Consider the following 24490-nt stretch of genomic DNA (forward strand, 5'->3'; position numbering starts at 1 on the left):
AGAGAGAAAGAAAGAAAGAAAGAAAGAAAGAAAGAAAGAAAGAAAGAAAGAAAGCAAGCTGAGCAAGCCATGGGGAGTGTAAGTCAGCAAGCATCGTCCTTCCATGTTCTCTGCTTGATCGTGGACTCTAACTTGTAAGATAAAATAAAACCTTTCCTCCCCAAATAGGTTTTGGTCACTGTTTTATCCTGGCAAGAAGACCCTAACAAGGACAATAGATTAAATTGCCTGTCTTTAATATTCATAGTACAGTGTTAAAATTTGTAAAACTTCTAATTTATAACATTTGTGCCTGCTGGGTCTATTAGTTACTTTTGTCTTATTCTGGGAAGATTCTTGGACGAAAGCAACTTAAGGGAGATAAGTTTGACTTTGGCTTACTGTTCAAGGATACAGTTTATCAAGACAGGGAAGTGCTGGCAGCAGGAGCTTGAGGGAGCTGGTCAAGTTGCATTTGAAGTTAGGAAGCAGAGAATGATGGGCCTTATGCTCAGGAAACCTCTGTGTAGTCCAGGACTCAAGGCCGGGGAGTGAGTGTGATCCAGCTTTAGGGTGAGTTTTCCATCTCAACCTAATCAAGATATTCCCTCAGCTATGCCCAGAATCTGACCTAGATAGTTTCTCATAGGGTCATCCAGAGACTTGCCTTTTAAGGGATTCTAGCTTCTACCAAGTTAGTTGCTAATCATTATTAGCCATCGTACCAGGCTTGCACATGCTAGGCAAGCATTTTAGCACTGAGTTACATACATGCCCAGCCCTTTGATTTCTGAGACGTGCCTTTAGCATGCACCCCAAGCTACCTTTGAATTCCAAACAAACCCTTCTGCCTCCTCAAGTGTTTCTCAAGATTTCAGTCATGAACCAGCTCTATTATACAATAATCTTCTTACTTTGACACAGTTCACTTCTTTTCTTTTTTGTTTTTGTTTTTGTTTTTCGAGACAGGGTTTCTCTGTATAGCCCTGGCTGTCCTGGAGCTCACTTCGTAGACCAGGCTGGCTTCAAACTCAGAAATCCGCCTGCCTCTGCCTCCCAAGTGCTGGGATTAAAGGCATGCGCCACCATGCCCGGCTACTTCTTTTCTAAGTGTATTTAAAAGTGAATATATTTTAGGGATGTTCCAAATGACATTTTATTGGGGTTTAGCTTTTTACAAATTGTTGTAAATAGAAGAACATTTCAACACAAGCAATGATTGCATTTGTCCCAGGAATGAAGAAGCAAACACAGACCGTCTTGCTCTGTGGACACAGTCTAAAGAGAAGACACACATTTATTTATTTATTTATTTATTTATTTATTTATTTATTTAATAGAAGAAGCACTTGTGTGGCTCTTAGTATATGAGCTATTCTAAGTAACCTGCAAATGCTTTCTTGGGGAACTATTGACGTGTGATGAGGGTTTCCAAAGGCAGAAGTAGAAGCGGGAGGATTGCTCAGGTGGCAGATTGCCTCCTACGAACAGGAAGACCTGAATTCTGATTTCCAGTACTTAAATTACTTAAATGAAAACCAGGGGGCTGGTGAGATGGCTCAGTGGGTAAGAGCACCCGACTGCTCTTCCGAAGGTCCAGAGTTTGAATCCCAGCAACCACATGGTGGCTCATAACCATCTGTAACAAGATCTGACTCCCTCTTCTGGAGTGTCTGAAGACAGCTACAGTGTACTTACATATAATAAATAAATAAATCTAATAAAAAAAAGAAAGAAAGAAAGAAAGAAAGAAAGAAAGAAAGAAAGAAAGAAAGAAAGAAAGAAAGAAAGAAAGAAAGAAAACCAGGCACTGCAGCTCATTAGCCACACAGCCCAGCCAAAATCCACATACCCCAGGTTCAGTGAGGGATTGTTTCAAAAACTTCATATTAAAGGGCCTACGAGATGGCTTATCTGTTAAGAGCACTCTTGCAGGGCACCAAGTTCGGTTCACAGAACCCATATGGCAGCTCACAAACATCCGTAACTCCAGCCCTAGGAGATCCAAAACCAGTTTCAGGTCTCTGCGGGTACGAGGCATGCACACAAGTTATGCAATGGAGGAAGACACCCAAGGTTGGCCTCTGCTTTCTCTCCCCATGCACAGGCACACATGTACCCACACTTGCACATACACACTTACCACACACGCAAGTTTAGTGGATGAATTAGGGGCACCCTAACTTCATAATAGACAACAGGAGCAGTGTGGGGCAGAAGAATAAGCCCCCAGCCCTCTCTTAGTCTCCCAGATCTTCAGAATCTTCCTACCCGGTCAGGATGGATGTTGATTACTTGGGTTTTTGATCTATTGAATAAGATCATTTTGATCCAATGATGTTTTTTGGGTAGTATTGAGCCAGTTTGATTCCTACTGAGTGGGAGTGGTCATTTCTTTCGAAACCTCTTCCTGCTTAGTCTGTTGTAGCTGTTACTGTTGGCTGCCTCTCTAGTGTTCTCAGGGAAGCTGGTCAAGAATCTCTCTCCAAAACCACTTGTGGAACTGGGCATGGTGGTATATGTCTTTAGTCCCAACACCAAGGATGTGGGGGCAGATGAATCTTTGAGTTGTAGGCCAGCCTGGTCTACATAGTGAGTTCCAGGTCAACCAAGACTATGCAATGAGACTATCTCACAAAAAAAGGGAAAAACAAAAACAAAACTTGCTTGGGGCCGGGCGTGGTGGCGCACGCCTTTAATCCCAGCACTCGGGAGGCAGAGGCAGGCGGATTTCTGAGTTCGAGGCCAGCCTGGTCTACAAAGTGAGTTCTAGGACAGCCAGGGCTATACAGAGAAACCCTGTCTCGAAAAACCAAAAAAAAAAAAAACCCAAACAAAAAACTTGCTTGGGGAGCTAACAAGGTGGCTGCATGGATAGGGGTTCTTGCTGTCAGTGCCAACAACCTGTGTCTGTCCACAGTAGTCACAGAACCAAGTCCAAAAACCCTCTGACCTCCACATGCACTCTATGGAATGCAGTGTTCCATTGGACTTTATTTAAGTCATTGTACTCAGTCTAAGTATTCTCTTTGATATTTATCAGCGTTGTTATTGCTTTTCCAGCAGTTTTCTCAAGAAACAGCTTTATAATCATTTTTGTTTGTTTGTTTTTGTTTGCTTGCTTGTTTGTTTGTTTGTTTTTCGAGACAGGGTTTCTCTGTGTAGCCCTGNCTGTCCTGGAACTCACTTTGTAGACCAGGCTGGCCTCGAACTCAGAAATCCGCCTGCCTCTGCCTCCCGAGTGCTGGGATTAAAGGCGTGCACGCCACCACGCCCGGCTCGTGAGCAACTTCTAAATGATTGCTTGTCTCGGGGTAGGCTTCTCCACCCCCAGGCTTAGCTGTCAGTCAAACAAAATTCCAGATGGATGAGAATTTAAAATTTTGCCTGTGTTATAGGGTATATCTGCTCTCTGAAAGAAAATTCTCAGTTCTTTGTAAGTTGTCAAATGTACCCCACATGTGCTTTGTTTCCAGGTCCATACTGTGGGAGTTGGGCTGTTCCTAAAGAACTCCGGCTGAACTCCAACGAAGTGACCGTCCGCTTCAAGAGTGGATCTCACATTTCTGGCCGGGGCTTTCTGCTGACCTACGCCAGCAGTGACCATCCAGGTACAACAGAAAAACCATCAAGCCTGTCTACCTTCTGCTCCTTATCGCTTCCTCTGGGCATAGTTGTGATCTCAGACACAACAGTAAAACATGAGAACAAGCTGAGCACGGAGGCCCATGCCTTTAATCCCAGCATTCCAGAGCCAGGGGCAGGCTGATATCTGTAATTTTGAAGCCAGTCTGGTCTACATATGAGTTTCAGGTCAGCTGGGGCTATGTAGTAAAACCCTGTCTTGTGGGGAGAGGAAAGGGCCTGAGGACAGAGGGGAACAGCTTTGTAAGTAGTTGGTACTGCATCCTTTTAGAACATATGGTGAATGGATCCGATGATGTGTATGGGATGGAATAAATCTTGTTTCCTATGAGTCTTGAGTCCTATCTTTGGGGAAATCTTCCCAATCTTGGCATGGTCTGGCCTCTCTGAAGCCCTGCCCCCTAGTGTCCTTCCTTGCTTAGGAAGCAAATGTTTACCTCACCCGTGTCACACACCAGCTTAGACACAGCAGGGTCACGTGACACCCTGACCATGGATGGGAAAAATGGAAGAAAACATGAGCCCTGGTGAGAGGGAAACTGTCAGCTCCTTCCTCAGCCTCAAGGGGCAGAGTCATCACCTTCCTCCCCCCCCCCCCCCCCCGTGCCTATCCAGGGTCACAAGATGCCCTGTGTTCCTGCTGTCAGTCAGCTTTGGTAGAATTATGTCTACCAAAGGGGATGTGCCACTCATATGAAGGCAATCGTGGCTTGTGTTCACCTTATTTTGCTCCTTAAGAAACGTTCATGAAAAGGCTGGCGAGATGGCTCCCCAGTTAAGAGCACCAACTGCTCTTCCAGAGGTCCCTGAGTTCAAGTCACATGGTGACTCACAACCATCTCTCTGTAATGGAATCTGATGCCCTCTACTGGTGTGTCTAAAGACAGCTACAGTGTACTCATATAAATAAAATAGATAAATAAATAAGAAAATAAGTAAGTAAGTAAATAAATAAATAAATAAAGTAAAGGTTTATGAAGAAGAAAGAACTATTGCTGAGAATCTAGGCTATTTGGGGAACTATTTTGCCAGTTTAACTAAATATGTTCCCCTGTACGGACCTTCCTTTTTAGGAGATTGCTCCTGATTGATTGTTGATCAACTCTGATTACCATGTCAGTGTTGTAGTTAAACTGTTCTCGTGTCACCCGAATGCCACTGGGTGAATTAAAATGTTCTGGGGAGCTGAGTATGTCACTTTTGGTAGAACCTGGGCTCTGTCTCCAGAACCACAAAAATCCAGTCGTAGTGGCACACACCTGTGATCCCAGCACTCAGGGAGGAGAACCGAGAGGACCAGAACATTTCAAGGTCAGCCTCAGCTATACGGTGACTTGTATGGTCAAACCAGGACTACCCTGGGCCACCTCAGACTCTGTCAAAAGGGGGTGGGGAGAGAAAAAAATGTTCCTGGGAATGTTTTCCATGAACTGTGATAAGATTTTTAATGGTATTTCTCCTGTTAAGCATATTGTGCACATGAAACCTGTAGATATGGGCTGGCGAGATGGCTCAGCAGGTAAGAGCACTGACTGTTCTTCCGAAGGTCCTGAGTTCAAACCCCAGTGACCACATGGTGGCTCACAACCATCCATAATGAGATCTGATGCATCTGAAGTCAGCTACAGTGTACTTATGTATAATAATAAATAAATCTTTTTTAAAAAAAAAAAGAAAAAGAAAGAAAGAAACCTGCAGGTGTATAGTATTACAGTTAGAAGTAGACTTTGTTATTGTTTTCTAGACAATAGCACTGAAAACTCCTCATTGGTGACAGGAAAGAAAAAAGAAACTGATTAAACCCTGTAGACTATAATCCCAGATTTTATTTATGTATAGACAAGAAAATTCAAATAACATGGTAATGCTTTCAAGGTTTTCTTTTTTAACTGAAAATATTTAGAAACCTGTGGCCTGGTTTCCACTCCCTGCTCACTGCACTTCTCTTTATTTGTCATAGATTTAATAACCTGTTTGGAACGAGGCAGTCATTATTTCGAGGAAAAATACAGGTAAATATGTGTACTAAATTATTCATGTATAGCAATAAGGAGTATTTGAGATGTCCCCAAAAGGCAGAATCTGCAAACCCTTTGCACTGCAAGTAACTGTAGTTTTTAATAGGCCCAAAGTCCCTATTGCCCTGACTCATGCAATCTCTGTTGTGGTTGAAGCAAAAAAGCAAAGGTAGATGATAAAAACAAGTAAGTCAGCATTATAAAGTCTTGTTTCTATGAACAATCCCAGGCTGCAGCGATGACTCAGCCGTCAGGAGTACACACTGCTTTTGCAGAAGATCTGAATTTGGTTTTTAGGTCCCATGTCAGGAAGCTTAAGACTAATTGGTAACCTCCAGCTCCAGGAGATCTAAGGCTCTATTCTGACCTCTTTGGGCACCCATACTCACATGCTCCTACCCATACTTATACAAAAATACCCACTTATACACGTGATTTAAGTGTGTAAATTCAAAATCACATTGAATAAAGCATCAGGGTGGGGATGGAGCAGACTGAATGTGGTGGTGCACACCTGTATTGTCCTAGTCATTGAAAACTGGAGGCAAGATGCTCAGTAGTGAGCCTGGACTGGGCTGTATGAAACACACACATACACACACACGTACATAAACACATTCACATGTACACACACACGAAGAAGGAGGAAGAGGAGGAGGAGGAGGAGGAGGAGGAGGAGGTTATATTTGGGACTTTGTCCATAGTTTTCTGATCCCTTTATGAGTCACAGTTGAGTCTGGAGTATACTTGTTCCCTGGTTGGTATTTGGAAATAAGGTGTATAACCCTTTCATAGGGGTTTTTGTCTTTTATCCTAAAGAAAAGCCTATGGAGAATAAGGTTATGGATTGTTAGTTCAGCTTTACCTTAACCTTGAGTCTACTTAATTTCATAGGGGTTTTTGTCTTTTATCCTAAAGAAAAGCCTATGGAGAATAAGGTTATGGATTGTTAGTTCAGCTTTGCCTTAACCTTGAGTCTACTTAATTTCTGATATGTATTTCCTCCTCAGCCATCACCAAAGTAATGTGGTCTAGAGGGAACTCCTAATCATAGGGGTGATCTTTCGGCAAGTCTTTATTATGTAGGGCCGCCCTAAGCATTGGAGGATGCCTTCCTTCCCTGGATTTTACTGTCCACATGCCAGTTGTGACAAACACAACTGTCTGTACACAATGCCTCATGTTTTCTAGGGGACGAAAGCACCTCCAGCTGGCAATTTCTGTCTAGAAGTCAATGCCAACAGCGATGACAAAAACCTGTAACTTTAGAGTGCTTTCTCAATGGCCTGTGCAGCTATCTATACCACACACATAAGTAGCTCTTTTGATATTTCGGCATTCCTGGAAGGTTGCTTCTGTTAAATCACGAAAATGGAGGCTCCAAACCACTAAGTCACTCCACTAAGTGTCCTCAGGGAGCTAGATTTAAGAGCTCGTGTTCCTAACCATCTCAGATATTTGGAAATTCTCATTGTGAGTGTTTGATGTGCATGGGTCAGTTCCAATATTAGCTAATATTAAGTATACTTAAGGAACACGAGAAATCCACGTATATGAAAGTAAATGTTGCTTTGTAAGGTTATGGTTCAACCCATGAATACAGAGGCTAATGGCCTCTAGAGTTTCCAGTGCACTGACGATAGGGCCCTGGGAATCATAGGAAAGAACAATGTATTCACACATATTGTGTGACATTATGGTGACAGATTGGTTCCACTGTAGGCCAGCCATTTTGCAGTTCTTTAGTATGGCCACGGATGCAGGCCCACACCTCTCACCCATGGTTCTGGAATACAGAAACCTTTGGAAATTCTTTGTTACTCATTTGATTGTCAATTCATTTGACAGCAAAATTAGGCGACATTAGCAGGAGGCTATTTAGTCTTTTTGCATTTTACTTACTGTAACTATTCATGCATTCCATGTGAGCTGTTACAGCTCTTGATTAACATGCATGGGCTCCATTGGGGGTCTTATATTATGAGCATCATTGGCACCATTTCAGTTTCCTGCAGTCCCAAACTGTCTGAATTCAGAGGCTCATCTCGCACTAAGCAATTCTTCCCTCAAGGACCTGCGAGCCTGTAGGAGGTTGTTTTTTTATTTCTCAGTTCCTTGATGACTACTGCCACGAAGGCCCTAGGAAAGAGCTATGAAACATTTATTTGGGTTGTTTTGATAATTAGTTGTCATTACATGGTAATTTTCTAAGCAGTGAGAGGAAAGTGAATGGAAGGGAAATTAAAAAAAAACAACAACAACAAAAACCAAAAAAACAGCTGCTATTTTGGAATCTGTCACATCAATGGAGTAAACAGGCCTCAACCTACACAGAGACTAAAGGCCGCTGAGGGAAGAGTCTGAGGGCAACCACTCATCACCTCATACCAAGTGGTCACCACTGAAAACATATATACAAGTAACAGTGGTAAGGCCACGCAGGTTGTATGTATATATTTAGGAATATATGTATATACACATATGTAACAACAATTAATGAAAAATGAGGCCATGAATTTGAATGAGACCAAGGAGGAGGGGCATATAGGAGGCTGGAGGGAAGAAAGGGAAGGAGGAAGTGATGTGACTGTCTTATAATATAAGGAAGGGAGGGTGGAAGGAAGGAAGGAAGGAAGGAAGGAAGGAAGGAAGGAAGGAAGGAAGGAAGGAAGATTGTCAAGTCATATAGAAACAGGGACATATAGTGTTCATCTTCAAAGCTCAGTGTTTTTATACATTGGCTGTGTGTGTGTGTGTGTGTGTGTGTGTGTGTGTGTGTGTGTGTGTGTTGTGTTCAAAGATATAAGTAGTTGTCCTTGATATGTTGATGCTTCAAGATACAAGAGAGAAAAGAGACTGAACCACAGGGAGTGTATATGCTGTGTTCAGGGTCTCAGCTAGCTAACCTTGGTCTGAGCCAAGTAAGTCACCCAGCCTCTAGATTGAGACCCTTTGTCTTAGTTAGGGTTTCCATTGCTGTGAAGAGACACCATGACCTAGGCAACTCTGATAAGGACAACATTTAATTGGGGATGGTTTACTGGTTCAGAGGTTCAGTCCATTTTCATCATGGTGGGAGAATGGCAGCATCCAGGAGAGTTCTATGTCTTAATCTGAAGGCCAATAGAAGACTGACGCCCAGGTAGCTAGGATGAAGGTCTCTCAAAGCCTACCCTCACAGTGACACGCTTTCTCCAACAAGGCCACACCTCCTAATAGTGCCACTCCTCCTAATAGTGCCACTCCTTGGACCAAGTATATTTGAACCACCCCACCCTTCAATCCCATTACCATCTGTGATGGGTTCCTGGGAAGCTCTTTGAAAGACAACTTAAAAAAATTGAGCCGTATTTTATTGTGCATTTATTGTGTATGTGTATACACACTTGTGGGTCAAACTTGTCCTTGAACATGTGACCCTCTTGTCTCAGCCTTTTGATTTGTTGGGATTACAGGCTTGTATGATGGAACCTGACTAAACCCTAATTTTAAAGCATTCTTAAGTGTAAGGGTCATTTATTTTTACCCGCACCAGTAGTACCTGTTTTAGTAACCCTGGTGACTACGTACTTCAACTATGGCAAGTCTAAGGTCAAGTGTACTACAGGTGTAAAATATATTCTCAGTACCTGGAAAAAAACAAAGTTAAATTATCTCCTTGATTCTTGATTTTTCTTTTTCAGTATAAGTGGGAATTAACAGAATTTTGGTATGCCGTGTTAATATATATTATTATTTTACCTGTTTCTTTTTAATTTTCCTAATATAGGTACTAGAATATTTAAATTTATACATATGGCTTCTGTTTTGTTTATGCATTAGAGTATAGTTTAGATAACGAGCTATTGTAGTGCATGAACACCAAAATTGTGCTCCAAGAGAAAGTTTACTAGTGTTGCTTTCTTCTTCTTTTTATCCAAATATTAAACATTTCCTTTAATATGGATACGGTAATATTATATAGGTAAATTTTCCTTTTACCTTAAAAATATTTCTTTGGCACCTTAGAATCCAAATGTGTTAGGGAAGCAGCTTTAATACTTTACACACGATAAATCCTTACAGAAAGCAAATAACCATTGCGTAAAACTTCTTTCCAGGTTAGCATTTTAGATCAGTTTGTGTTTTTTAAATCAAGTTTCTCATTTGTCTTTAAAGCAAGATATTATTTGCCTATATTATGAAAGAGGAGGAAAATACTCAAAGTTGCCTATGCATTCATTTTTATTTCCAGAATTACCATGTGCTAATAGGGCCATGGGTAGGGAATTTATTTTTATTAACTGTGGAGCCTTTAGCTCCAAACACCTGTCCAACTCCCACAAAAGGCCATAGATTTATATACTTACTTATTCATTCCTCACCCCCCTTTCTCTCCTTCCTTGAACTCAGGATCCATCCTTTACATCTGTGTGTGTGTGTGTGTGTGTGTGTGTGTGTGTGTGTGTGTGTGTTGGAAATTAAATTGAAATGTAGTTTAGTGCTTTTCTTCTTTCAATGTAATTTGATACCATTTTTTTTCCCCAGCAAATTCTGCCCAGCTGGTTGTAGAGACATAGCAGGAGATATTTCTGGGAATACAAAAGATGGCTACAGAGATGTAAGTAACTAAGGATGATATCAAAGAAGTATTGCTTGCTTTGCCTGAATTAATTACAAATCAAGGGAAACCGGATACAGAACTCCACACACATATATATGCTTTACTATTTTATGAGACAGAAAAATGCAATAATTTTGAAATCAAAGTTATCTATGAACTCACTCATTCTTATTTCCAGCATTTCCAAATAGGAGTAGCAGAAGTGAAAGACATTTTTAGCACTGAAGAAGTACTATTCTGTTGCATTGGTCAGCATTTTCTTCCTATAATGAATTCCTGAGAGAAATCTACAGTAAGAGTGTAGAAGTTGGTTTTCATTTCACATTTTGGCAGTTTCAGTCCAGCCTGCTTGCTGCTGGGTCTGGGGTGGAGCCCAAGGACCACTGGGAAGACCACAGAGAACGGGAAGAGGGCACTCCATGGTCCCTTTCAATGGCACATTCTTAGTGATCTAATTTCTTTCCATAAGGCCACACCTCCTAAAGGTTCTCCCATGTCCTAATAGTGCTACGGGCTGGGCATTAGCTTTTATTCAGACATGAGACTTGAGATCCAAACACTTGTCCAATTTCTACAAAAGGCCATAGATTTGCATACTTATTCATTATACTTATGCTGTATACTTAAAACATTCATTCCTCTCTCTCTCTCTCTCTCTCTCTCTCTCTCTCTCTCTCTCTCTCTCTCTCTCTCTCTCTCGTGTGTGTGATGTACATATGTAGACGCACGTGCCGTGGCACACACGGAGATCAGAGAACAACTCAGTAGCTCTGTAGAGTTCTCATTTCTCTCAATTTGGAGCTACCGGACGGACTTTTCTTTCTTCATCAGGTGACAAGTTTGTCGGGCAGGAGTCATCTCTCTAGTATTAGCAAGATGTATTTGTTCTGGTAATATTAGTTCTGTGGTACTGCAGTTGTCTTCTGTACTAGAGCTAGTGACATTACTGGTTACATCACAGAAGAAAGCCATCTGCCCTACTTCTGCCCACCCACCTCTATTTTTATGTCGAAGAGGACTGTCTGGAATATATATATATATTTCCCAGAAAAAATAAATCCCAGATTATTTTTCTAATCTGTTTGTCCTGTCTCCTGATATGTAATCCACTATTTATTTTTACTGACAGGTCTCTCTCTCTCCCTCCCTCCCTCCCTCCCTCTCTCTCTCTCTCTCTCTCTCTCACACACACACACACACACACACACACACACACACGAACACTCACTCTGCTTATATTGCCATTTAAAATAGTTGAAATTTGCATTTGACTGTTGAAAGAGTTGGTTTGATTTAGTTAGGATGTGAAACATCTGTAGTTCTGAGAAAAGGTGTTACTGACAAAATATCCTCATGCGTGGAGATTTTTCTGACAGGACCCTGATATAGATAACTGTCTCTTGTGAGGCTATGCCAGTACCTGACAAATACAGAAGTGGGTGCTCATAGTCATCTATTGGATGGAACACAAGGCCTCCAATGGAGGAGCTAGAGAAAGTACCCAAGGAGCTGAAGGGGGCTGCATCCCAACAGGAGGAACAACAATATGAACTAACCAGCACCCCAAGAGCTCGTGTCTCTAGCTGCATGTAGCAGAGGATGGCCTACCTCCTATCCTCCCATCAATGGGAGGAGAGGCCCTTGGTCTTGTGAAGATTATATGCCCCAGCACAGGGGAATGCCAGGGCCAGGAAGTGGGAGTGGGTGGGTTGGGGAGCAGGGGGGGGGGGAGGATAGGGGATTTTTGGAGAGGAAACTAGGAAAGGGGCTTGCATTTGACATGTAAATGAAGAAAATATCTATTGAAAATAAATAAATGAATGAATGAAAAGAGAAGTGTTTCTCTCCCTCTCACACACACTGTAGAGATGGAAAAGCTGCCTCTGCCAGGAGAGAAATCTGTAATCTTGTTGGCTGTTTTTCACATTTCATTTTGCTTTTCCTTCCAGCACACCCTGATTTTGAAATAGATCATAGTGTAGATTTGCTTTTCGTTTCCTCTTTCCTGTATTTCTTTCATTTATAAATTGGACACAGGATATTCGTCTTGCCTACTGTACTTCATTTTTTTTTTCTCTTTTAATGCTCTATATCTTTTTAAAAAATGAAAAAAAAAAAAGTAGAGAAGCCATTCCTAAATGATTCCAGGAAATTAACTAGAAGACAAAGGTTGAAATGGAGTTTCTTCCCTTTCAATGGGAAGATCTTATTGTTCTCCTGGGGGGGATTTCGGGAACTGGCTGATTGTCTGCCTCTGCTTCCCAAATGCTGGGATTAACGGGGAGTGTCACAATGCCTGGCCACTGTTTGCTTTTGAAAGTTCATCTCTTTACTGAAGTCCGGTTAGTACCCCCCCCTGTGTCTGTTAGATACTTAGCAGCTGCATAACAATGTGCCCTACCCTGTGGCTGAAGCAACATCTGCTGCCCCTAGTTGACTTTTCATATTTATATGTTTATATATTGGGAGGCAGGGTCTCACCTGGTAGCCCTGGCAGATCTGGAACTCTCTATAGACCAAATCTGCTTGTTTCTGTTTCTCAGTCGCTGGGATCAGAGACATGCAAGGCAATATCAAGCTTTCTTTTCTTTTTTCTTTTTTGAATACATTTTGTGGTGTGTGTGTGTGTGTGTGTGTGTGTGTTTGTGTGTGTGTGTAGTGTTCCTGTGCATACAGGTAAATGTTTGCAATGTGGAGGTCAGAGAACAATTTCAGGAATTCATTCTTTCTTTCCAGGATGGGATCCAGGGATCACACTCAGGTGGTTGTACTTGCCGCACAAGCCTTTTATCTACTGAGCCATCTTCCTGGCCCATCTCTATTTTCTGTGGATTAGGAATCTGAGTAGGGTTTGATTGGGTTCCCACTTCAGGATCTCATAAGGATAGAGCTGAAATGTCAGCTGGAGCTACAGCCCCTCTGTGGCTCCTCTTGTGACAGGCCAGCTTCGAAGCTCGCACATTTAGCTACTTGAGGGTCATTGAACAGAAGGCCTTGAATTCTTGGATCTTGGCTTCTGGTGCTCCCGTTCTTGCCATGTGTCCTCCTAACATGGCTGCACATGTCCTTGAAGCCAGCAAGAGAGAATCATGAGGGAAAGCATCTCCTACTAATGAGATACCTTTTTGCCGTGTTCTATGAATTATTAATAGAATGTCACAGCTTCCTGTCTACAAGGGGGATTACCAGGAGGCAGCTCCTCGGGTTATTTTAGAATCCACCCCACGGCAGCTTCCTCTTAGGAAGTACATTTGATAGAACAAATCTTTTTTGGAAGGTTCTTTGCAAAACTAGAGCATCCTGTACATCAACAAAACAAAATCTGGAAAACTAATTACTTGTGGAGTCACTGAAGTAGAAGCATTCAGACTTGAGGGAGATTGCATCATTGAGTTTTGTTTGTTTGTGACAGAATCCTTTGTAGCCCCAGGCTGGCCTTGAACTTTGTGTAACCAGGGCTGGGCTTAAGAGCCTGACCTTCTTCCTGCTTCCATCTTCTAAAAGCTAGGATTGCATAGTTTGTTGAGAATATGTGATCTTAAAGATATCATCACAGAAAAGGCATTGCTTCATTTCGTGTGGCCCTAAAAAGCAGCAGGGTCCATGGATAATACAGAGATGCCAATTTCAGCCGCATAAAAGGAATAATTAGATAGCATAAAGTGCAGTGTGGTACTTAGAGAAATATGTAGCTGTTATAAGTAGTTGTTGGTAATAATATGTGTGAGTGGCGCTGCCAGTGGGATGGGGACAGGATGGATCTTCAAAAGCTATATGTGAAGAACTTAAAAGGGCCTTTTTGGGGGCTGGTGAGATGGCTTAGCGGTTAAGAGCACTGACTGCTCTTCCAGAGGTCCCGAATTCAAATCCCAGCAACCACATGGTGGCTCACAACCATCTGTAATGAGATCTGACTCCCTCTTCTGGTGTGTCTGAAGACAACTACAGTGTACTTACATATAATAATAAATAAATCTTTNAAAAAAAAAAAGAAAAAAGGGCCTTTTTGAGTCCTTAAAATTCTGGGGTCTGCCTCATCTGGCAATGTAGGCATCCATACTATTTCTGTTTTCAGTTTCAAGTGACTGTTTTCAAAGCCCAAGGCAGTGTGGGCTTTGGGCTTCTCCTTAAGTTCTGACCACAGGACAGTTTTCCTTCCTTCTTTCCTTCTTTCCTTCTTTCCTTCTTTCCTTCTTTCTTTCTCTCTCTCTCTCTCTCTCTCTCTCTCTCTCTCTCTCTCTCTCTCTCTCTNCTCTCTCTCTCTCTCTCTCTCTCTCTCTCTCTCTCTCTTTCTTTCTTTTTTGGGGGGTGGGGTTGGGGGTTGGGGTATGCATCGAACTTTATTGATGGTATTCAAGAGAGTAGGGAGGGCTCCCTAGGCCCCTCCTGTTATTATGGGGTCGGGGATGGAAATTGTGAGGGAGATGCTCAGTGTTGGGGCCCTAGTTGAGACAGGGACTCCTCAGCAACCAAGGACCTCTCCCTTGCTCTCAGTGTCCTTGCTGGGGTGGGTGGTCCAGGATTTCTTACTTCTTGGAGTCCATGGAGGCCATGAGGCTCACCATCCTGTTGCTGTCCTTCCCGCCTTTCTAATAGTGGGGTACATCTGCTTTTCAATGGTATATGTCACTTAACTAATTTATTACTATCATTATTTCTTTTGTGTGGTGGGACACTATGTGTGATGATACAAGTGGTGGTCAGAAGACAGCTTATGGAAGCTGATTTTTCTCTTTGCTTTATGGATTCCAGAAATCGAATTTATCTTAATCACTGTTCTATTGTAGTGACGAGACACCATGGCCAAGGCAACTCTTAGAAAAGAAAGATTGTAATTGGGGCTTGCTTACAGTTTTAGAGGGTTTTATCATCATGGTGGGAAGAATGATGGCAAGCATGGTGCCGGAGTAGAAACTGAGAAAGAGAGAGACTGGGCTTGGCTTGGGCTTTTCACATACTTCCTACGAGGCCACACTTCCTAATCCTTTCAAACAGTGCCACTTTCTGGTGATTAAAACATTCGAATGAGCCTATTGGGGCAATTCTTATTCAAACCATCACTGAGCTTAAGTAGTCACCTGTGGCCACTCAGTGGGTACCTTTAGGACTGGGACATCTTGCTGACCTTAACTAATTCATTTTACAAATTAATTGTTCTCAAAAAGCATTCAAGGGACTGTCTAAACATGAGCTAAACAAGGACAGCAGTAGACACGCCCAAGTGGACAGGGCAAGCCCAGGAGACTTCAGCCTTGCTCAAAGACATACAGGAAACTGAGAGCCGGAGACATGGTCTTCTCGGGGAAGGGCACGATTAGTCGACTCCAAGTGATCAGCCCTGACAAGAACCATGAATACCATTATACAGAATGAGCAGGTAAATACACACACACACACACACACACTAACCATTAATGAAAAGAAAGGCCACAAATTTGAAGCACAGCAAGGAGAGGTATAGGGGAAGATTTGGAGGGAAGAAAAGGAAAGGAGAAATTATATGACTATAATCTCAAAAATAAAGAATATTGAAGAAATATGAAAAATTAAAAGTATATTCCTGGGCTAGGCAAAAATGGGGGGGAAGAGAAACATCCTCCAAAAAGCTAGGGAAAAAGAAATAATAGGTGTTTCTACATAGTTACAATTTACTTTTCATATTTCCTAAAATGTCTTTAGGATATTACTTGATTATAAAAAAAATGTTACAAATACACCACTATAAAGACGATAGGAACTGTAATGAAGCACGTAGGGACAAGCCATGTGACTGGTGATTAAATTTATTTCATCTTTTTTCTTTTGTTTTGTTTCTTTGAGATAGTGTTTTATTTTGTATTTGGAGAGAACATTCAATTCCCTGTGTAGCCCAGGCTGGCTTTGAACTTGCAACTCTCTTGCCTCCTCCTCCCTAGACTGTGTTCTATAACTTATCATCTCGCCATTTCAGCACATGCTTTACTTTTATTGCACCTTACTGGCATTTTTAGTTAAATTTTATTAACTGCAAGCTAAATGCTTACTCTATTTTTAGATTTTTTTACTTTATATTTATATATACAGTTATGTGTACATATTTGCACATGTGTACAGGCGTTACCTTAGAGCCCCAAAAGAGGGTGTCAGATCCCCCTGGAGCTCAAGTGCCAAGGACCAGCCTTGGAGAGGGGTTCTGAGGAAGGGGTGTCTGGGAGTCACTAAACAAATGACTTGGGATCAAATGGTGGGTCCAAGCTGAAGACCTATGCTCTGTTGCGATGGCTTTCCACATTGCTTTCTCTATGTTCCGCTCCCCTCGGGGATTCCCAGACAGCTTGCTCTCTGTTCTGTTCATGCCTGTTCTCCAAGCATTTCTCTCTTGCTATTCTAAAAATTCTCTGGATAGCTCATCTTTTGCAGATCATAAACCCAGTCTTTTATTTTACCTATCAATCCAGACGTTTATTCCAGGTGTCCTTTTGATTAACCATTGAACCAGCATTCTGAGACCCAGACCTTTGATTTTTAGGAGACACAAGCACTTTTTTTTAGTACTGCTAAAGGACTCAGAGATCTGCCTGACTCTGTTAACCACAGACAATAAACTAACTGGGTGGGACCCTGCCCTGAAACTACCATTTCCACTGTGCCTGAGCATAACTTTGCTCTGTCACGGGCTGACCCTGAACTCTGGAGTCTGTCTGCCCTTGTAAGCATAAACAAAAACCTAGCTGGGAGAGATCTCCTTCGATCACCACTCCCTAAAGCTGTTTATCTCCTTCCTTAGTATCTTTCTGACAAGTTACCTCACAGCGAAGCTGCCTCTGTTCCTACAGATCTTTGAAGATCCTTACATAATTCATATTGCATCCTTATGTCTTACATATATATATGTGTGTGTGTGTATGTGTGTGTGTGTGTATATATATATATATATATATATATATATATAATTTATTTTATGTATATCTGTTTTCAGACTCACCAGAAGAAGGCATCAAATCCCATTACAGATGTTGTGAGCCACCATGTGGTTTCTGGGAATTGAACTCAGGTCCTCTGGAAGAGCAGCCAGTGCTCTTAATTGCTGAGCCATCTCTCCAGTCCTGAGAAATTATATATTTTTGAACTCATGTTTTTGGAGTTCTTTTACACAGCCTTAACGGCTATTCTGAAAGTCCCAGCGTTTACTATTTTGCTGACGTGTTAGCCACATCTTCCCCCTTCCAAACCATCTCTGATTATCACAGAGTCATTACTGTTAACAGAGAGAACATTTCTTTGAGGAGAAATGTAAAATGTGTACACCATGTCATTCTGTCCCTACCAAGGCCATGCTGGAGCTCTGGGAACTGAACTCTGGTCCTCTTCCAGAGCAAGAAGCACTATTAACCACTGAGGCACCTCTCCAGTCCCCAGAATGATTACTTTTCTATTTATTTTGGTTAAAGCATTGTTAATACTTTTGACAGTCTGTTGACATTTCTTTAGAGGAATGTTAAGAAAATGCTACAGTGCTGGTGTGATTTGATCATCTGTAAGGTCCTGTGAGTCTTCGGGCCATGTGTTTGGCCATCTTTTGTGACATAGTGAGCTCAGTGTGATAAATGTTGGTTTGGGGTTGTTTTTTTTTTTTTTTGGGGGGGGGGGGGTAGTTAGTGTTTGAATCTACAGCTCAAGTGAATGCTGAATTCTCTGTGTCGCCCAGGCCAGCCTTGAACCTGAAACTCTCTTGTCAACTGGACAGCGATGAGAGTGCTTTTCATATTTCCTAAACATATGCAAATAGTACATAGACATAAATATAAATTTAAAAATTAAAGAATAAAAATGTATATATGTTCCCCTTGCTCCTTTAAGAATTATAATGCTGCCGGGCGTGGTGGCGCACACCTTTAATCCCAGCACTCGGGAGGCAGAGGCAGGCGGATTTCTGAGTTCGAGGCCGGCCTGGTCTACAAAGTGAGATCCAGGACAGCCAGGGCTACACAGAGAAACCCTGTCTCAAAAAACAAAAAAACAAAAAAACAAACAAAAAAAAAAGAATTATAATGCTGTTGTTTGAGCTGAGTTAATGACTATTGTCTAAGGCAAATCACTAATCAACATACACTGGTAATATAGTTTGCCATTATATGCATTTGACTTAGACCGAACCACACCTGCACTGCAGACGACCACGGAAATGAAAGCATTAGTTGTTCAAAGGGGAGGTTGTTCTTGTTTTCATCAGGTTTAATGAAGGTGAATTTTTAAACTTGATGCCAGGGGAGAAAAACACTCATAAGCATGAATTATGTTTCAATTGTAGGATAAGAAAGTGTTCTTTGTTTTAATAAAGAAATAATTGTGGGAAAGGTTATTAACCATAATAATTGAATGGATAGATCTGGTGGCTAGTCTCATGAATAGGTATCCCATGCCCTGCATTAAATATGGGGAAATCAATTTGCAGTTAAAAATCTTCCTTAATAGGAGTCTGAACCATTGGACTCCTTCCATTCTTTCTTGGGCAAACCAGAATATTTCGTGATGGACATTGTGGCTCAATGACCTCACTCTGTCCATCATGGCGAGTTCTGTAGAGCACATAGCTCCTGAAATGTTCACTTCATTACTAGGCAGGATTCTGTGGAAGAAACTATTCAAAGCAGTTGGAATAGCTGAGCAGTAGACCACAGCTAAGTTGCATCTCTTCTGGGGCATAGGGAGGGAAACAGGTCTGTGTGGACCCCAGAACCAGAAGGTGGCAGGCATCCAGAGTGGATACCACATAATCTAGATGGGCTAGTCTACCCTTGCTGCTGTCCAGTTGATTTAGGAAAATAAGCCAGAACGAAGAAATGACTTCACATATGAAATGCAGTTGGAGGCAGTGCCAGCATGCCCGGAACAGGAACCTTCTGCACAAACTCCTCCATGGACTAGATCCCTAGCCATGGAAAGGTTTCCTGATACAGGTAATATACAACCCAGGCTGACCTCAATCTGGATATGTAGCTGAGGCTGGTCTTGAACTCTTGATCCTGCTGTCTGTACTTCCCAAATGTTGGGGTTATAGGTGTATATTATCACAAAGAGAGCTTGTTTTGTTTTGTTTTGTTTTGTTTTTGTTTTTCGAGACAGGGTTTCTCTGTATAGCCCTGGCTGTCCTGGAACTCACTCTGTAGACCAGGCTGGCCTCGAAGTCAGAAATCCACCTGCCTCCAAAGAGAGCTTTTTAATGAAAGTAGACTCAGCTGGGCAGTGGTGGCACATGCCTTTAATCCCAGGACGTGGGAGGCAGAGGCAGGAGGATTTCTGAGCTCAAGGCCAGCCTGGTCTACAGAGTGAGTTCCCAGACAGCCACGTCTATACAGAGAAACACTGTCTCGAACCCCACCTCCTCCAAAAAAAAACAAAAACAAAAAAAAACCCCAAAAACAACAACAAAAAAGAAAGTAGTACAAACTGTATTTTTATTAATAATTTTTAATTTATAATTTAATAATTATATCAATAATTTAATTAATTATTTAAATTTTTGTGCAAATGGGGCTGTGAATTGAACTTTGGTTTTGCACATGATAGCAAAGTGCTCCTCTTCTGTGCTATATAGTCCCTTTCAAAATAATTTTATTGCATTTATTTATATAAAGCATTCATTTATTATTATGGAGGGGGTATCATAGTTTTCTATTTCTATGCTGAGACAACATGACCAAAGCAACTTATAAGTATTAAACCGGGAACTCACCTGCAGTTCACGACCATCATGGCAGGGAGTGTGGTGACAATTCTTAGCTTGCAGGCATGCTAGCTAAAACTTTACTTTTTGAGCCAACCACCATGAGGCAGGGAAAGATCTAGTTAGAACTGGGGTGGGCCTTCCAAACCTCAAAGTCCTGCCCTATGTCACACCCCTTTCAACAAGGCCACACTTCCTAACACACTTCTTTTTTTTTTTAGATTTGTTTGTTTATTTATTTATTTATTTATTTATTATATGTAAGTACACTGTAACTGTCTTCAGACACTCCAGAATTGGGCGTCAGATCTTGTTACGGATGGTTATGAGCCACCATGTGGTTGCTGGGATTTGAACTCCAGACCTTCGGAAGAGCAGTCGGGTGCTCTTACCCACTGAGCCATCTCACCAGCCCCCCCTAACACACTTCTTAATACTTCCCCAACTGTTCCACCAATTGCAGACCAATATTCAAATGTCTGAGCCTATGGGGGCCATCCTCACTGAAATCACCACAGAGACTCACACTACACGCAGCGAGGGTTTAGAGTTCAGAAAACACTGACAAGAGGTGATTCCCTCATTGGTTCCTGGGGAACCTTCTAGACCATCTCACCTCCATTTTCCTACCCATTCTTAAATTTTTTTTTTTTAACTTTTTGAGATTTAAAAAATAAATAAAAAGCTTACATGTATGAATATTTTGCTTACATTTATTCTGTGCATGACATGAGTACAGTACACTAGAAGAGAACTTTGGATCTTCTGGAATTAGAGTTACAAATGGCTGTTGGTTGCCATGTGGGTGCTGGGAATTGAACCTAGGTCTTCCCAAACAGCATCTCTCCAGTCTGCCCACTGACTTTGTGGGGGATGGGGGTGTGGAATGTGTGTGTGTTGCAATGCAGTTTTGGAGGTCAAAGAAGAACAAAGGACAACCTCAAGTCTGTCCTTGACTTTCGCCGTGTTTGAGGCAGTCTCTTCAGCTAGCTTTCCAGGCTGTTTATTTCTGCCTCCCTCCCCACCCTAGGCATGCTGGGATTACAGACACTGCCGTGTCTTGGCTTTACAGAGGTTCTAGGGATCTGAAGGCTCAGGTTCACACACTGCCTCAGCAAGTGCTTGACCAGCTGAGCCATCCCCCAATCCTGTTTTGTTTGCTGAGACAGAGTCTCATGTAGTCTGCTCTGGTCTGGAAGCTGCTAAGTAGCTGGAAATCGCCTTGAACTCCAAGTGCCTCCGTTCCGTAATTGCTGCGGTTACCAGTGTTTTTCACCACAGAGAAAGCGTCCTACAGAAGGCAGATTCTGGGAAGTGTTTTTCAAAAGCAAGATGTGTCTCCACTACGGGTTATTTTCCTTTTTCTCCTTCTAGAGGACAAGATTGTCCTAGGTCCCCTGTTCCCAAAGGGGACAGTATTGTCTGAATCTCTATTGGACTTCTCTTTTGTTGTATGTTCTGTTTGTAATGATGACATCATTTATTGCAGAACTGACTTCCATTGCCAAATCTCAGGTGGGAAATATGAAATCTCTTAAGAAAAAGAATCACAGAATTCCTTGGTGTTGCTGCAACCCCCAGATAACTGGTTACAGATACCGTCCATTGCTTCTGTATGTGTTGTAACTTAGATTTGAGGAGATATTCCCATTGAGATTCAGGTAATCAATGTTCTCATGAACATAGAAAACTACTTAGGTCCAGTGATTAAGACACAGCATAACCCTCTGTCCTCTTGGATTTAGAATTAGCTATATGGAAGATGCAGAGCACACTCAGCTTTATTTAGAATTGCTTTCTTGGCTCAAATGCCAAGTCTGTCTATTGTCTTCCCATCCACATCTGTTCCTGGGGACCTTTGGACCTGGTCACCCCACAGTTCTTGTCATTCTGTAACTTCCCTTCAGAACCAGTGTTGTCCCCTAACCTGTCTTAATCAGAGCCAGCCACTGGCTCTTGCTTTTGCCGAATTCGCCTAAACAGCATATAGCTGGGGCTGAAGGCTCCCATGAGCAGCTAGCCCAGCAGTCACGGGCTTTTGGGCTCACTGAAAGGATTCAGAAAGCAAGATGAATGCTGCGATTTCGTTTGTTTGTTGGTTGGTTGGTTGGTTTTGTTTGTTTGTTGGTTCATTCCAAGTGGAACTTGCTTTTCCATGTAGCAGCTGTCAGCCATCTTGGTCTTGATGTTGTACCAAATCAAAGAATTAAAGTGAAGCTGCAGTACAGAAAGTTGAACACTACCCAGATTGCTTTCCTCCCTGTTTAAGACTGTCTGCTTGTAAACCAAGTCTAAGAGACAAACGCCATTATCTTTTTCTGCATAATAATCTACCCTGAACTCGCTGACGCATGAGCACGGTGAGCAGTTTTGACAGATGGGCTCTTTGGCTCTGCTTCTCTGAAATTGCTCTTGGGGCTCTGAAGAGTCCTTGTGCATGTCACTAACATGCATGTCAGTTAGCAGAAGCAAGGCAAACTCCTTGACATGTTCCGATTTTGCAGCTGGGAGTTAGCATAATAATGCTGGAGACATTATTCATGAGGGCAGAGTACCACTGGAAATGACTAAGCCACCAAAAATGGAAAACACAGTGAATATGTCTCTAATCCCAGCACTCCAGAGACAGAGATAGGCAATCTGTGAGTTCAAAGCCAGCCTTGTCTACATAGTGCGTGCCAGGATAACCAGCACTAAGTAATGAATGAGACGGTCCCTAAAGAACAACAACAAACCAAACAAACAAATGAACACCCCCAACAAACAAAAGTAGAAAAGCCCAATGAATAATGATGTCACTCTGTTTCAGACCTCTCTATTGTGCAAAGCTGCCATCCACGCAGGGATCATCACAGATGAACTAGGTGGTCACATCAACCTGCTCCAGAGCAAAGGGATAAGTCACTATGAAGGACTCCTGGCCAATGGCGTGCTCTCCCGGCAGTAAGTACTTGGCTTGTGTTCTGAGAGGAGAAAGCCCTGAGGCTGTCATTGATCAACCCGCTTGCAGTTTTGACAGGGTGACAGGGATGTAATGCCAAGTGTCTGTTGGCCGAGAAAACATGTGTGACACATGGGGGCTACCAAGATGAGGAAATGTCCCCATAAGATGGTGCTGTAGGCAAGCCTTTGGGGCATTTTCTTAGTTAGTAATGAATATGGGAGGGCCCAGCCTATTGTGGGTGGGGCCATCCCTTGGCTGATAGTCCTAGGTTCTGTTAGGAAACGGGCTGAGCCTCCATGGCTTCTGCATCAGCTTCTGCTTTCAGGTTCCTGCCCTGCTTGATTTCCTGTTCAGACTTCCCATGGTGATGAAGAGTGATGTGGAGTGTAAACCAAATGAACCTTTTTCTCCCCAACTTGCTTTTGGTCATGACGTATCACCACAACAATAATAACCCTGACTAAGACAATCCTCATAAGTGTGGACTATCTTGCTTGGTAGGAAGCCCATGGCAAGCATGTATGGTATCCCAGCACCTGGGCATCTAAAATCAGAGGATTTTGAATTCCAGGCTAGCCTGACCCAGTGTCAGAAACCCTGGGGGTCAGAGGTCACTTTATCAATAGTGGATGGGTTCTCAAGTTAGCATAGGGTTGACTGAATCTGATGTCATTTTAAGAAAGAATATAAGTGTATTATAGTTTGACAAAGGTGTGGGCCAACAAGGTTGCTTTTACAGGAAAATGCATTCTACAATTTTGAAAGAAAAGGAAAAAAATTCACTCCAGAAATTACAGTAAAAACTGAGCCTAAAATTCTTTTCCAGGTTCAGGGCTTGGCCCGGGCTCCTGGGTGTAGGGTTTAGAAAGAGCACCTGGGATTAGGGGAGAAGATGGTTATGTGACCTTCATGAACTTTGACAGTCATGGATAATGGCCAAAGGGAGGAACAAAGCTTAGGGGAGACAGAGTCAGAGGCTGAGAAAAGACGCCAGAGAGGACATGGCTGTCGGCTTGTCGTGTTTGTAGCCAAATGGGATGGCTCCAAAGAGGCTGAGGAGAAAGAAGAAAACCATCTCCCATTTGGGGTGGGGGTGGTTGCTAGTAGAAGCGTTCTAATCTAAGAGTTGAAGAGACAGTGCAAGCCCTGCTGGATGTGATACACAAAAGATTGTCCACTGAGGACAGGGTGTGTGCTGCACACAGCATGAGGACTTAGATTCAGTGCTCCCCGCTGGCCCACCATGAGATCCCATTTGCTTTTTTTTTTCCAGTTAGGATTTTTCTTTAAAGATTTATTTATTTGTTTGTTTGTTTATTTATTTATTTATTATATGTAAGTACACTGTAGCTGTCTTCAGACACTCCAGAAGAAGACATCAGATCTCATTACGGATGGTTGTGAGCCACCATGTGGTTGCTGGGATTTGAACTCAGGACCTTTGGAAGAGCAGTCAGTGCTCTAAACCACTGAGCCTTTTCTCCAGCCCTTGTTTTATTTATTTTTTTTAATATATATATATATATATATATATATTTAAAGCTTTATTTATTTATTATATGTAATTACACTGTAGCTGTCTTCAGACACTCCAG

At 42.2% G+C, this 24490-nt stretch overlaps 1 protein-coding gene across 1 annotated transcript in view; it reads left to right on the top strand.

Annotated features, from left to right (window-relative positions):
• Dcbld1 (discoidin, CUB and LCCL domain containing 1) overlaps window positions 1-24490 on the top strand; it is a 79399-nt gene that overhangs the window by 43347 nt on the left and 11562 nt on the right. The window contains exons 3-6 of the mRNA XM_021205180.1: window positions 3456-3590; window positions 5585-5636; window positions 10170-10242; window positions 22761-22894. Of these exons, the coding sequence (XP_021060839.1) occupies window positions 3456-3590; window positions 5585-5636; window positions 10170-10242; window positions 22761-22894 (394 nt within the window). The remainder of the gene's footprint in view (window positions 1-3455; window positions 3591-5584; window positions 5637-10169; window positions 10243-22760; window positions 22895-24490) is intronic.

This window comes from Mus pahari, chromosome 9, assembly GCF_900095145.1.
Source record: "Mus pahari chromosome 9, PAHARI_EIJ_v1.1, whole genome shotgun sequence".
In the NCBI taxonomy this organism is placed as follows: Eukaryota; Metazoa; Chordata; class Mammalia; order Rodentia; family Muridae; genus Mus; species Mus pahari.